The following is a 12,509-nucleotide window of genomic DNA, read 5'->3' as shown; positions in this document are numbered from 1 at the left end:
TGGAACATAGGGGACACAGTACAATGGAGGTCCCTGCTGCTAGGAAGAGGGCTGAGGGGACACCTCCTGAACTTGCCACAAGCCTCCTGAGCTCCCTAGCGTCCCTATACAGGTTCCTGCAACCAGTCGCCCTCCACTCGACCTGGCTAGTGTGTAGGTCAACGAGATCACAAGTCTCACCACTACAATACAGAAACACAAGGGAAAGCGTATAAACAGGGGAAATAAACATGCAAGGAAAAGACACTCCAGGCGGCTTCAGTGCAGCCAGCACCACTGCTGCACACAGCTCCTTCCAAAGCTGACCACATAGAAATGAGGATTCAGATTCTATCACAGGCATCATGTGAACAGATCACATGATTTAACCCCTTAACGACCGCGGGCCGTAAAATTACGTCCTAAATGACATAATCTTACTGCCCGCGGTCCTCCGGCGGCAGCATGCCGCGATCGGCACACATCTCAGCTGATTTTCACAGCTGAGATGTGTGCCTGCTAGGCACGAGCAGAATCGTTATCTGCTCGTGCCGATTAACCCCTTATATGGCGCTGTCAATACATGACAGCGCCATTATAAGCGCGATCGCGGTAAAGTTTTACTTACCGCCGAAACCGGAAGTCACGTGACGCGATCACGTGACTCCCGATAGTTGTCATGGTAGCACAGGGTCATGTGATGACTCCTGTACTACACATGAATTGGTTTCACTTTCGCTGTGCCCGGGGCACAGCAAAAGAGAAAGACAGCGTATCTGCTGTTTACAGCCTTCCAGCTGTGATCAGCAGATACTGCAGAGCGATCGGAATGCTGATCGCAATAGCCCCCTAGGGGGACTAGTAAAATAAAAAAAAAAAGTAAAAAAATAAGTTTTAAAAAATTAAAAAAAAACAAAAAAACCTAAAAGTTCAAATCACCCCCCATTCGCCCCATTGAAAATTAAAGGGTTAAAAAAATAAAAAATATACACACATTTGGTATCGCCGCGTTCAGAAACGCCCGATCTATCAAAATATAAAATCAATTAATCTGATCAGTATATGGCGTAGCGGCAAAAAAATTCCAAACGCCAAAACGACGTTTTTTTGTCGCCACAACTTTTGCGCAAAATGCAATAAGAGGCGATCAAAACGTAGCATCTGCGCAAAAATGGTACCGTTAAAAACGTCAGCTCGAGACGCAAAAAATAAGCCGTCATTGAGCCTAAGATCCCGAAAAATGAGAACGCTACGGGTCACGGAATATGGCGTAAAACGTGCGCCACTTTTTTCGGACAAACTTCCGATTTTTTTTAACCCCTTATATAAAAGTAAACCTATACATGTTTGGTGTCTACGAACTCGCACTGACCTGAGGCATCACACCCACACATCAGTTTTACCATATAGTGAACACAGTGAATAAAATATCTCAAAAACCATAGTGCTATCGCACTTTTTTTGCAATTTTTCAGCATTTGGAATTTTTTTGCCATTTTCTAGTACACAATATGGCAAAACTGATGGTTTCATTTAAAAGTACAGCTCGTTCCGCAAAAAATGAGCCCTCACATGACCATATTGACTGAAAAATAAAAAAGTTACGTCTCTCAGAAAAAGAATGGCGAAAAAAAAAAACGGAAAGCGAAAAATCGGCCGGTCGTGAAAGGGTTAAATAGGGAAGGGGAGTGATCCCAAAGGGCTACACCTGAGATTAGCAGCTCCAGCCAGCAGCCAGGCAGGAAAGGGTGCTTAACCCTTACAGCACCACAAGCAAGGAGATGTTATCAAATAACAGTAGTGAACCTGACACCAGATTCACTCTGGGTCTCCCCCGAGCGAGATACACTCATAACAGTTATGTGCCCCTTAGATGTTTGTAGTTTGCCCGTATTTTGCTCAGTGTATCGTTATAGTGAGCACATCAGATATTTTAATATACTAATAATAATTTAGTCAGTTTAGTAAAAAATAAAAGTGCCTGGTTTAATGTAAAGCCTCCTTCCTATTCCATCATTCCTATAAAAACCCTGTAATATCGCTTGCAAACAGTAAACCGTGAGCGCAGAATGCTGCTGCTATGGAAACTGGAAGGCCCGGCCGACATATTCAATTTTAATGGAGGCTCACAATTAGCTGCAAAATGTCAAATATTTCTCCAACAGCTTGTACAGGAGACGCTACACACTCAATATATCGAAAACATTCAGTCCTATGCAAATTTCAGCTTAAGCCCTGCACTTCTGCTGTCCACTCTGTTTTCAGGTGTTTATTTCTTCGTTCATCACAGATCTATTGTTTTCTGCAGTTTTCTCAGTTACTATCTATGATAAGGGTCGTATTAAAAATAGGAATCGTTTCGGATGTAGGGCGTAATCACACAAATGTTTTATTTTCCGTGAGCTGTACATTTCAGAAGCAGACAGCATGTAGACCCAAAGACACACACAGACACACACATATATTAATATATATATATAAAATATATGAATACAGATTTTTTTGCTACAGTAGTGCGCTTTCTGATCTGTTTTTGTGGCTCGAACTTGACCATGTGGAGTGAGAGAGTGAGAAAAAAATGTAACGAAATGAAATGAAGTCACACGTGTGCTGTTCATTTTTTCTTGATACGTTGTTTTTACAGTCACAATTAGTGATGGGCGGACCCGCAGATACTCAGGATCGGTGAGTCCAACTGGATTTAAAAAAATCCCTGTTCGGGACCAGAATTAATCCCGAATATATGTATGGAAGCTGATTACCATATAAAGCTATGGAGAGCCAAATATTGTGCTTTAAAATGGAGGTAAAAAGGGTTGGAGGGATTAGAGCAGACACGTTATACTTACCAAGTCTCTCATGTGGCTTTAACACTACTTCAGAGGCCACTCATTACTCTCAAACACATTTTCTGCTTCCCCTGCCTACCGACAGTCTTTAAATAATTGCAGTCAGATCACGTCCCCACCCTGTGTGACTGCTTGGAATCAGACATGCTGTCTGCCTACCTACAGTGGTGTAAAAATAAATAAACAAACTAAAAAATAGACTTAGGGTCCCTCCATATTGTGATACCCAGCACAGATAACGCATACTGCTACAGGCTGCATCCCCCAGCCATGTGCTTATCTTGGCTGTGTATCAAAGTAAGGAGGACCCCATGAAGCTAATTTTTAATTATTTAAATAAATAATTAAAAAAATGGTGAACAGTCCCCCCTAATTTTGATACTCAGCCATGATAAAACTAACAGCTGGGGGCTGGTACTCTCAGCATGGGGAGACCCATGGTTATTGCCCCCCCAGCCTAAAAATACAAGCCTGCAGCCTCCCAGAATTGTTGCATGCATTAGATGGGACAATCCTGCCACTTTACCCGATTGTCCTTGTGTGGTGGCAATCTGGGTAACATAAGGGATAAATGATACTTCACAGCTGCCACTAAGCCCAAGATTAGTAATTGGAGGAGTTTATGAAACCCCCCATTAGTAATCTGTAAGTAAAAAGAAATAAAAACAAACAACGAAAAAATCCTTTATTTGAAAAAAAATTCCAAAAAACACCCACTTTCACCCATTTATTAACTCCAAACACCCTGTTCCAATGTAATCCACATGAGGTCCCACGAAAATCCCGTCTCTGCTACATGCATACTGAAGTCACAGCGCACCGGCACAGAACATGGTCGCATGCTGTGGCTTCAGGCAAAGACTTACCGATCCTCAGCTGTGGCATCACTCAGTTTATCTGCAGTCACAGCTGGAGGTTCCCACGGTACCAGACCTGTGACCGCAGGTAAACTGACCTCATTGAATTAAGTGACCTCACATCAGGTGAACTGAGTTCACAGACCTGCATCTCCTGGCAGAAAACTGTGTTTGTTTGTTTTTTTGTCAAGAGATGCAGATTTGGTGCTGAAATTTATACACTATATTCTTGCACCAAATTTGCATCTTCTGGCAAAAAAATACAATGAAATGGTAAAAAATGAAGCAAGCAAGGATAGAATATTACTACTAATTTTCATAGGTTTTATTTTTGCTTATACATTCTACGGAGGTTGTAAAGTAAATTACAAAATATGTCAACCAGGTTATATAAAATTGTCGAAATTTGAAGTATTTAGTCTGCTGTTTGCAAAATGTACATGGAATATTCGTGGGGTACTTGTTCTCTCTTGCACATATAATTGTGGGGGTTTTTTTTACCAGTCTGTATTTTAAATTAATGCCAAGCCAGAGATCTATGTGATCTCCATCAGAAACATATGTAATAGTAGTGTGATTAAAACTATGTAAATGATGATGTAGACAATACCATAATTTACAACTATAACAATATTGCAAGTTGCTGTGTAATATAAAGGGCAGAGAAAAAAATATGGGCAAATAGAAATAAAGAGTTGCATGCAAAATCAAAATCACTTTCAAAATACCACTTGGATTATGATTGGTTGGCATGGATAGCGCTAACATTGCTTTTTTCACAACTTTTTTTTTATTTACAATGCTGATTGTGTCGTAGTACAGCAATTGGTGTATTACGTATTAATTGGTTATTCACCAAACACAAACAAAAGGTTACAGCAGCACTCTTTAGAGTGAACACATATGCAAACATAAAATATATGAAATTTAAACTGCATTAATACTATATAGAATATACTTAGAAAAATGAAGGTTCTTTGTGCAAAAATTGGCTAATTCTTGTCTTCCCATTAACTGCGGCAAAGTGACTTTTTTGACAGGACCTTTTACTAGTGTCATGTCTCTCCTGGACTAAAAGTATATACACCTCCAATATATACTACAAAGAAAACAAAAAACTGCATTTCCAAATAAAACATAACAAGTGTGAACAGGTGCCAACTGCTATAACTACACTTGTTACACTGTTGGCACCTGTTCACACTTGCTATGTTTTATTTGGAGATAGAGTTTTCAGTTTTTGGTTTTGGTTAGTCACACCAGTAGCTCAGAAACGTCTGGTAATTTGTCAGAGGTTGTTCCAAATCATAACCACTACTTGTGCTGTTTCCCAGTTAACGTAATGGAAGGGAATTTCTAACTTTTGTTCTGTCTATTTCATATATAGTGAACCACCTCTCGGAAATATGGCATCAGATTTCGATTCAGAAATGGACAGCACTGAAAGGCTGGCATTAGGAAGCACAGATACCTTATCCAATGGGCATAAGGCAGATCAAGAAGCCGCAAAACGTTTGGCAAAGAGGCTGTACAATCTGGATGGGTTCAAGAAAGCTGATGTGGCAAGGCACCTGGGGAAGAAGTACGTGTGGGTATTGTAAGAACTATATAAAAAGACCTGTTATCCAGTATCTGTCATGTGGTGAACTTCAGGACTTCATCTCTGATCAGTGTCCAACTTCAACAATTAGTCTCCACCACATTTCTACGTTTTTTGGTTTCATGCATGACATGACATTTTCAAATCGTCATTCATTGAAAGTCACAGGAAAAAAAACATGGCAATAAAAGAAAAAGTTTAGATATGGGAGAGAAATTTGTCTTTCATTGAACTATTCTGCCATCTACAGTATATGGAACAAAAGCCAAATTCAGGCAAAGAAAACCACATCAGATTTTACTAGGAGAAATAGTCCATACACTAGGTCTTCCCTTGAAAATCTTGGGAGCAGCATGTTGGGACCTGCTGGGACTTTTGTTATTACAGGGAGCCAATCATCAGGATTTTCGTATATAACCTAAGGCCAGTGCTATACTGGCACTATAAGGCTGATTTTCTACATACCTGTAGTGGTCAGCTCGGATATATAGGTTTTTAAATCCAAGAAAGTAAAGTTTATAAAATCGTCAGCTTCTTGAGTGACAGCAGCTGAGGATCAGATAATAGCAGGGGGATATTCATACTTATCCCCTCCCCCTGTTAGAATTAGCATAAGTATTATACAAATGATTCACTTTTTCCCTTGCAGGTCCTGTATGAGGTCATACCCATGTGACCAAAAGGGTCGGGGCCTCAGCCAACAAAGCTGATATACAATACAATATTTTTCTGTTGGCTGAGTCCCTGCCCCTTCTGGTCACATAGTTATGATCTGACACAGGTCCTGCATGGGAAAAAGGAAATATTTTGTATAATACTTAAGCTACTGTAAATCTAACAGGGGGAGGGGATAACTCTGCATCCTCCCCAGATATTATCTGTTCCTCAGCTGCTGTCACTCAAGAAGCTGCTGATTTTATAAACTTTACTTTTTTGGGTTTCAAAACCTATATATCCGAGCTGGCCACTAATTGTATGTAGAGAATCAGCCTGATAGTGCCAGTATAGCACTGGCTTTAGCTTATATACGAAAATCCTGGTGATTGGTTCCCTTTAAAGTGGTTGTCTGGAATTGAACAATTGATGGCCTATCAGTAGCATATTTCATTAATATGAGATTGGAGGAGGCCAATACCTGTCAGCTCCACAAATCAGCTGAAATATTTTCTAGCAGTGACTGGATGTAATCACTCTACGTACAAGAACACTGCAGCTTCTCATCTTGTTTAATGGCAGCTGCCCAGTTCTGCATCTTGTCTCTTATTCACTTGTATAGGAGATAAAGAGCAGCCACTAAAAAATGAAGGTGAATATATGATAGCGGTCAGGGGATAGCACCACTCCAGCAATGCATTAAAAAAATACAATTCAAAACTATGTGTTGGATCTTAGGCAATATGTGCTCCCAAATATTTAAATGACTTGATTTTGAAAGAAGCTTTCATCTTTCAGTCACTGTGCGGTGTGGGGCTGAGTAACATAGAGCAGTAAATTAACCACGAAGACGATGCATTCCAGGTGTATGTCCCCAGTTTGGACTCCCTGCACATCTACCCTGCCTTGCATTGCATGCAGCAGGGGTTTTATTATGAGGATTTAGAGCAGGGGTAATAAGGGTAGAACTGTCTAGTACTATTACTATGGTAAAGGGGTTAGACCATTGTCGATTGTTATTTGTCCATATGGGCTTCTGTAAAGAGCCAAAATCCTTTCAAACACCGCTGAACTTAAGGCTGCTTTACACGGTACGACCGATTGTGCAATTTCACAATCGATCGTACCCGCCCCCGTCCTTTTTGCATCACGGGCAAATCGCTGCCCGTGGCGCACAAAGTCAGTAACCCCCATCACACGCACTTACCTCTCGTGCGACCTCGCTGTGGGCGGCGAACGTCCACTTCCTGGAGTGGGAGGGACGTTCGGCGTCATAGCGACGTCACACGGCCGCCGGCCAATAGAAGCGGAGGGGCGGAGATGAGCGGGATGTAAACATCCCGCCCACCTCCTTCCTTCTACATAGCCGGCGAGAGCCGCGGGTTGCAGGTGAGCGATATTCATCGTTCCCGGGGTGTCACACGGAGCGGCGTGTGCTACCCCGGGAACGATGAACAATTAAATTAAACGATATTATGAAACCTAACGAGCAGTACACGACTCACGATTTGTGAGCGATACTGCGTTGCTAGGAGGTGTCACACAGGCCGGCATCGCAAGCGATGCCGGATGTGCGTCACAAAAACCGTGACCCCGACGATCTATCGCACGATAGATCTTCTGGTGTAAAGCAGCCTTTAGAATCTTCATCAACTGTTTATTCCTGGACAACCCCTTTAAAGCTCGACCCCGTAACCAATAAGTTTAGCGCAGGTACCATGAAGATTAAAGTCGCTGAAGGTAATCTGATTTCTCCTTGGAGATGTGTACAGAGCATTGTTTTCAGGCGTTTCGGACATTTGCTGTGTACATGTTCCCAGTAATGTCACATCTTTAAATGCCTTTAGTGTTCTGAAGGGTTTAAAAGTCACGACTTGTCCATTCTCAGAACTTCTTTTTCTAGGAAACCACCCACTCTCAATGCTTGATAGTATAGAGCAAAAATTCCAGGCAATGAAGCTTCCACAAGAACGAACACAATACCAACTGTTAAGTCACTTCAGGAATGAAACCGCCGGCATTTTCCTGAAGCAGCCTTGGAAAACTCGGCAAGTGTGTCGGTGTCCAAAAGACGATGTGTGCACATGCCCTTATGGATGAATTTGTTTCTGTTAGCTTTTTCTCCCACATGGCCACTCACTAAAGCTAGTGTAGTATCTGATCTGTTGGTCCTTGACAGCAGAAGCAAAACGTCCTAAAAGCATCCCTGCTATTCAGTGTCTAGAGTCAGAAGCATATAAAACTATAAAAATTGACTTCAATCATAACACATTATATGTATGAATGCCCATAAACCTTCCTGATGACATATAATTTATATTCCGTGACCAGCACAGTACATCACATGCCCACCTATACTATGATTTTATTTCATTATTTAGTCAAATTATGTATTTAGGTGAAATAAATAGCAGTGTGCATTAACAAGGACTATTAGGTAGTTATCAGGTATCCGGTCAATAATAGAATATTTAAGGGCTTTCCTCTTATTCCTTACAGTCTCCCATCCCGCTACACCTCATGTATTATCAACATTTCTCTGTCATGGTCCTTGTAGACCTGTGTACACTTTGTGTGCATTTCCATGTGATCTAAAGACCAATCATTTTTATTTTTAATTTTCAGTAATGAGTTCAGTAAGATGGTTGCAGAAGAGTATCTGAAATTTTTTGTCTTCACTGGACTAACACTTGATCAAGCACTGAGGTAAGGGAATTTTTTTTACATATTACGCTGATTAGATTTTACTCTTTAGGAAGAACATTAAAGGGAATCTGTCAGCAGGTTTTTGCTATGTAATCTGAAGACAGCATGCTGCAAGGGTTAACACAGAGAATTCAGGGATTCCTGCCTTGTCAAGGTCCGATCTGTTGTTTATTTGCTATGTTTTTTTAAGCAGCAGGACATATCTTTGCTCATACTACAGTGTCATGTGCACGGGAGTTCGGCATCCCTCTCCTCTGATTGCCACCTCACTGTCAATTTACAATCTCTATTTAGTAGTGATGTTTCAGGCTCGAACAATCAAACACAAACTTACGGCTCCCTGCTATGACTGAGAGGAGCTGGCACACCAGTGAGGGCCACTAAACTCTCTTAATGGCTTTCACTGGGTGTAAAAGTCCGGTGTTCAGTGGATGAAACCCCGCCCACGCACTAATTTAATTGGTCTGTTGTAAGTGGGCGTGGTTTTACCACAGGTGAGCAGGGTTTCTGAGGCATTAATATAAATTTATATATGTGTGGCGCCCCTGACCTGGTCAGGCACCACTGAGTACTGCACCCATGCTGGGGACAGTACAACACAGGTAATCCAGAAGGCTGACCGAGGTGTGACTACACAGGCGCATAGTGATCAGGTCTCACACATGTACCTTTGAGAGGACCCCTGGGGATCCCAGGAGGGGGCAAAGCCTTCACCTCCACTTGAGGAGTGGAGGGGGCGAAGCCTCCATCTCCACTCAAGGGGTGTGGTAGAGAGCCTGGTTGCTAGGTGGCGTAGGCAAGAACAGGAGAGGAGGGAACAGTGAGGCAGTTTAGTGTGCAGTCCAGGGAGAGCAGACGTCAGGAGCAGACCCCTGGGGCTGTGACAGTCTAACAGCGTCCGCGCAGTGACTACCGACGGGGGAGAACGGTCACCTGGTAGTGCTGCCCGAACCCCACACACAGCTAGAGAGAGAGCAGCGTAGTGGAAAGTACGGAGACTGTCAGGGAGTACCAGGCCCAAACGGGCGGCAGATCCCGGTGCGGGGATAGATCCACCTTTCCTTGCTAAACCTGCCGGTGTGGGGCCCTCAAAGCCCACGCCACAACACCCCAAAGGCCGCAGCCACAGTTAGGGCCCATAGTTCACAGGAGGCAAGCAGCCGGAGTGATCTGGTCCAGGCGACAAGCAAACGGCAAACAAACGAGGGGAGCAGCTACTTCCCTGGGTGACCCCCATAGGGACTAAAAGTCGGGGTTACCACAAACCACAGAAGGGCTAAGGAAGGCGAGTCGGTAGTCACCCTCATCAGTCAGCCTGAAGGACACCTGGTTCCAGCCTGGTTCATCCCAGCTACGCCCGGGTTACTCACCCTGCCACCATCAGTGAGTAAAACCCCTGAAAGACATCCTGCTTGTGCGTGTGAGTCATTCTGCGACTTGTAGTTCCACACACTTACACAGGGCCCTGGGGCTTGCCTCACTCTCAGGAGGCTATTACAACTGACTGCACCCACCATCAGCCCCAGGCGTCCCTTAATCTGCAGTGGCGGTCCCCACTGACCGCAATTCTGAGAGTGGCGTCACGACAATCCTAGATAGAAGATTTCCTACCTGTGACAGCATCCAGCTGAGTGGAGTCCCTGAAGGTAATGCACCGACACAATACTTGCGGGGCTTCACATCTGGCGTCACGAACAGGATAAGGACTAGACCTGTTCAGACAGGTGACCATGTGCCTGGGCGGTCCGCTTGGAAAATTGGAAGCGCCGCCATATTGCCACCATGAAAAGCGCGCTGAAAAACAACAGCAGCCCGCGCTGGGAGAAGTTACCGCCCACGAAGAGGTGTGGCTACCCAGAGATCCCCTGCAGAGTCCTGACCTCGCAAGTGAAGAGAGCGGAGGCGTTCAGAGACGTCGGGACAGAAAGGGAGCCAGAAGCCTGCTGCTGGAAGAGGCAGAGCAGAAACTGAGGAGCCTGCTACTGGAGGCAGCGACGAGTCCGCTGCTGGGAAATCGTGCAGAAGAAGGCGCAGAGGAAATGGCGTCTGAACGCAGAGACCCAGAGCCAGGCTCCGCTGCCTGGTGGTATCGGGAACTTGCCCAGTTCTGCGACCGACTGGAGACCCGGGTCGTAGAGCAGATCAGAGAGGAACGCACGGAGCTTCTGGAGATGGCTGCAGCGGTTCAGGCCTACGAGGGGAGAGCCACGCGACGAGTGCCAGACCGAGCGGCGACGACTCAGACCCCGATGGTGCCACCGATGGGTGAGTCCAGTGTTGCCCCTGCCAGCGCGAGTGCCCCGACCCCTGCTGCCACGCCCGCGGTCCCTGAAGAGGCGCCCGGCGCGGCGACGCTGGACCAGGCCGCAGCAGCGATGCCCTGCCCGGCCCGCCAAGCCCAGGCCGCCGCAGCGATGCCTTGCCCGGCCCGCAAAGATCCGGCTGCCACCGCGACCCTCATCCATGCCGCGGGTGTGACGCTGACCCAGGCCGCCGCCTTGCTAGGCCCGGCCCGCCAAGACCCCACCGCAGCAGCGACGCTCATCCACGCCGCAGGCGAGGTGCTGAACCAGGCCGCAGCCACGTCAGGTGCGGCCCGCCAAGCCCAGATCGCTGCAGCGACGCCCAGCCCAGCCTGCACAGATCCCATCGCAGCTGCGACGCCAATTCAGGCCGCCGCAGCGATGCCCTGCCCGGCCCGCCAAGAACCGGCCACAGTAGCGATGCCCGCTAAGACTCCAGCTGCGACCCTGAGTGAGACTGCGACAGCGACGCTGATTCAGGCCGCCGCCATGCAGGGCGCGGCCCGCCAAGACAAGAATGTACCACTGTTTACCCCGGCCTGCAAGGCCAGAGCAGACACCGCTCCCCAGTCTAAGGAAGTCCCTGCTAGGAAGTCCCTGATAGGAGAGGACCCCGCATACTGGAAGCTGAAGGCTGATCTAGAGGCCCAGTTCCCACAGGAGATGGTGGACCGGTATCTGCTCCCTCCGCACACCCCCAAGGCGACTCCTGCAGCAACCACGCCAAAGAGTCCCCCGCCCGGGCCTGCTGATGAACACCCATCCCCAGCGCTGCCACAACAGGAGTGCTCAGAATGTGGCGCCCCTGACCTGGTCAGGCACCACTGAGTACTGCACCCATGCTGGGGACAGTACAATACAGGTAATCCAGAAGGCTGACCGAGGTGTGACTACACAGGCGCATAGTGATCAGGTCTCACACATGTACCTTTGAGAGGACCCCTGGGGATCCCAGGAGGGGGCAAAGCCTTCACCTCCACTGGAATAGTGGAGGGGGTAAAACGCCTCCATCTCCACTCAAGGGGTGTGGTGGAGAGCCTGGTTGCTAGGTGGCGTAGGCAAGAACAGGAGAGGAGGGGCAGTGAGCCGGTTCAGTGTGCAGTTCAGGGGGAGCAGACGTCAGGAGCAGACCCCTGGGGCTGTTGCAGTCTGACAGCGTCCGCGCAGTGGCTACCGACGGGGGAGAACGGTCACCTAGTAGTGCTACCCGAAATCCATCTTCAGCTAAAGAGAGAGCAACGGAGTGGGAAGTAAGGAGACTGCTAGGGAGTTACCAGGCCCAAACGGGTAGTAGGTCCCAGTGCAGGGATAGATCCACCTTTCCTTGCCAAACCTGCTTGAGGGGGCACTTCACACCCCCAAGAACACACTACAGAGTCCGCAGCCACGTAGCCACAGTTAGGGCCCATAGTTCACAGGAGGCAAGCAGCCGGAGTGTCCTGGTCCAGGCTACAAGCAAACGGACAAAACGAAGGGGAGAGAGGCTTCAGCAACTTCCCTGGGTGACCCCCATAGGGACTAAAAGTCGGGGTTACCCCAAAACGCAAAGGGCTAAGGAAGG

General features: G+C 46.5%; 1 protein-coding gene across 3 annotated transcripts in view; it reads left to right on the top strand.

Moving 5' to 3' along the window:
* The window catches only part of PSD (pleckstrin and Sec7 domain containing), a 700,060-nt gene that overhangs the window by 368,091 nt on the left and 319,460 nt on the right, over window positions 1–12,509 (top strand). For 2 of the 3 annotated variants that reach the window (XM_075348896.1, XM_075348897.1), the window contains 2 exons: window positions 5,073–5,273; window positions 8,565–8,645. In XM_075348896.1, the coding sequence (XP_075205011.1) occupies window positions 5,073–5,273; window positions 8,565–8,645 (282 nt within the window). The remainder of the gene's footprint in view (window positions 1–5,072; window positions 5,274–8,564; window positions 8,646–12,509) is intronic. The other variant, XM_075348899.1, reaches the window with a different exon arrangement.

This window comes from Anomaloglossus baeobatrachus, chromosome 5 (assembly GCF_048569485.1).
Source record: "Anomaloglossus baeobatrachus isolate aAnoBae1 chromosome 5, aAnoBae1.hap1, whole genome shotgun sequence".
In the NCBI taxonomy this organism is placed as follows: Eukaryota; Metazoa; Chordata; class Amphibia; order Anura; family Aromobatidae; genus Anomaloglossus; species Anomaloglossus baeobatrachus.
Note: the sequence above shows the minus strand (reverse complement) of the source record. Positions and strands in the feature narration are given on the sequence as shown.